The following is a 2840-nucleotide window of genomic DNA, read 5'->3' as shown; positions in this document are numbered from 1 at the left end:
AAAAAAAAACTTTTAACTTCGTTTATTAAATATTTCATCTTTACTACGTGAATTTTACGTTACAACTAATTATATTGCAGCCTTTAGTGATTTCTTTTGCACCTTTCAAGTTTCAACGACAAAAAAAGTCACAACCTCCAACTTAACGGAAACGATGAACAAATTCCAATATCACAATCAAGAAGTAAAGCTTTCATGGCATATATAGTTATGTCAGTGGCGGATCGAGAATCGCAGGCTTGAGGGTGCCACAGTTCAAAGTTTACACTTATTATCATCGTGGTCTCAATAAATACTCTTTATTATCCAATAAATTTTATTTTACAATTTTGGAAGGGGTGCCATGGCACCCACGGCACCCACACTAGATCCGCCCGTGAGTTAAGTTAACACGTTTTAAATTACATCCACACACAAAAACACATGTTTAGAATTGGTAAAATGCATGTTGAGCCGTACAATTGAGCCACAGTACATCATCCTGGATTGCAAAATAACATCATTAAGTGAAATAATATATTGTGCGATGTATTATTAAACTGAATTAAAGTTTACAAATATCCGCAACGTATTTGGCAGGAATATCTCTCCTACCATTTGGCATGAGTGGTGAGCGCTATCTCAAAAACAGTGGAAACTAAAAGAATATCTCTCCTCACATGCAAACTTGTAATTACAATTTCATCACTTTGCGGTGTTTTGCATAATTCATTCACATGGGGATCCTCTCCTTTGGTGATTGTTCATGGAAAACCTAGATATAGCATGGCGACAAGGACTAGTTTTGATGCTAGTGTTGGATACAATTCTCCGGTCTAATTCACAGCTTTCGACTACATGAGTTGCATGTTACAACTAATTAAATTACAGCTTCGGTGTTACAAAAAGTTACAACATTGTTCCAACAAAACAATTCACAACTATCAACTTAGAAAGAAAGCAATATGTATTGCTCAAAAGTGCAGCATCAAAATAAAGAATTAAAGCTTTCATACCACATACAATTTTGCACATTTTAAACTGGTAAAATCGAGTTTTAAGCCTGCAATTCATGTAAATTCTATCTAAACTCAAAGGTCATATTTATCTTTGCAGCAACAGTAGAAATTCGTATCGGATTGCGGGCTCTATAGTCTCCATGTAACCTATTCTAAAAAAAATTCTAAGATAATCTTGAAGTGGCAAGAAAAAAAAAACAGAAAACAATTTTACACGCATGTATAGATGTATTTTACGCATGTGGAAAATTTCATTATGAGATACTTTAATATGTCATTTAAAAAGCAAACACATGGACTTTGGAAATACTCATTTTGATATTAGAATCAGTACACAATTTGAAATTGTCCCTAAAAGGTCTATATATAGCAAAACCTATATATATTTCTTATCAAACATGAGCACTATTATTAACCACAGATATTATTATAGTTGACGACGATCACTGTATCCTCGTGTCCATGATTCAAACCAAGGCACGCAACAGGCCTCTGGCGGCAGGCCCGTACCGTGCACCTGTGCAGAGTGTTCGGCTGCACATGGCCTCCAAATTAGTAGGGCCCCCAGTTTCCTCTGTACTAGAGTAGAACTAATGACTAGTTTATCTCTATTAATTTACATATATAATAGGATAACATTATAGTGAGCAAGTGTCTGAATAAAAATATATCGAATCCACTAATAAAAAATGCTTTGTCAAAATAATGCTTTGGACAATTGGATCTACGTCAGAAGGTATGTGGATCGTGATAGGTCTACGTCATGTCTTGTAGACCGCGTCTATACCGAAGAAAAAGCAAAGGAACGCGTGAAAAGGTCAGTAGGCGAACAGCACAGCCCGATCTTCACATCCTCAGTCTATTTTGACCGAGTACGTACCAGCTGCTTGCTTGTGTTCCCACCTGTACACGCACTCCATTCCACGCTTCCACCAACCGCACATTTTTCTCCATCCCACCCGGGTGTAGGCTGCATTGGAGTACTATATATAGGAACCAATACAGCCATCTAGGGAAGCAAACGCATTCTCTGCTCAAGGATCAATACAGCACCTGCCTGGTAATCTCCTCTGCTAGCTCTTCTTGCAGTTCCAACCACAATGGCTGCCATGAGAACCATTCTTCTCGTCGTAGCTGCGATGGCAGTCCTGAGCTCCGCGTCAGCGGCGATCTACAACGTGGGCGAGCGGGGCGGCGCATGGGACCTTAGCACCAACTACGACACTTGGGCATCCTCTAGGAACTTCCAAACGAGCGATCAAATCGTCTTCAAGTACTCCCCTCAGGCACACGACGTCCTCGAGGTCAGCAAGGCAGACTACGACTCCTGCAGCACCGCCAGCCCTGTCACCACCTTCAACTCCGGGAATGATGTCGTGACCCTCACCGCCACTGGTACCCGCTACTTCATCTGCGGTTTCCCTGGTCATTGCGCGGGCGGCATGAAGGTTAAGATCGATGTCATGCCAGGCTCCTCCTCTTCGTCACCCGCCCCGGCGAACGGCCCAAGTGCAAGCAATGCTCCCCCGCCGACTCCTGTCTCCACTGCCACCAATGTGCAGGCCACCGGGTTTGGCCTTGCTGTTTTGCTTGCCGTTGTCGGCCTCATGGCTTGAGTGCATCTCTGCATTCGCAGGCACATGTGTACTTTATGTATAGTTAAGAAATTATTACTAGCAATTTTCTGTGTGTATAGTCAAGTAGTTATGTGTATGTTGGACGTATTTTGGGCTTTGCGTTTTGTTGATTCATTTTGGAGGATTTGTTAAAAAAGATTCTTTTGGTCTTATACAATATTTGTCCTGAAACACGTTCGTTTTAAACCATAAGAGCCCAGACTTT

General features: G+C 41.2%; 1 protein-coding gene across 1 annotated transcript; it reads left to right on the top strand.

The window, feature by feature from the left end:
• The first annotated feature begins 2031 nt into the window (after positions 1-2031).
• Positions 2032-2787, top strand: LOC123176998 (mavicyanin-like). Its single transcript, XM_044590982.1, has one exon. It carries the CDS (start codon positions 2099-2101, stop codon positions 2612-2614), a length of 516 nt encoding a protein of 171 aa, XP_044446917.1. The 5' UTR covers positions 2032-2098; the 3' UTR covers positions 2615-2787.
• The last annotated feature ends 53 nt before the right edge of the window (positions 2788-2840 follow it).

The sequence above is a fragment of the Triticum aestivum genome, unplaced genomic scaffold, assembly GCF_018294505.1.
Source record: "Triticum aestivum cultivar Chinese Spring unplaced genomic scaffold, IWGSC CS RefSeq v2.1 scaffold39452, whole genome shotgun sequence".
Taxonomy (NCBI): domain Eukaryota; kingdom Viridiplantae; phylum Streptophyta; class Magnoliopsida; order Poales; family Poaceae; genus Triticum; species Triticum aestivum.
The sequence above is the reverse complement of the archived record's forward strand: the minus strand, read 5'-3'. Positions and strand labels throughout refer to the sequence as shown.

What these genes read in the sequence shown, in the direction of transcription:
- LOC123176998 (XM_044590982.1), top strand. Translation starts at nt 2,099, where the DNA reads ATGGCTGCCATGAGAACCATTCTTCTCGTCGTAGCTGCGATGGCAGTC.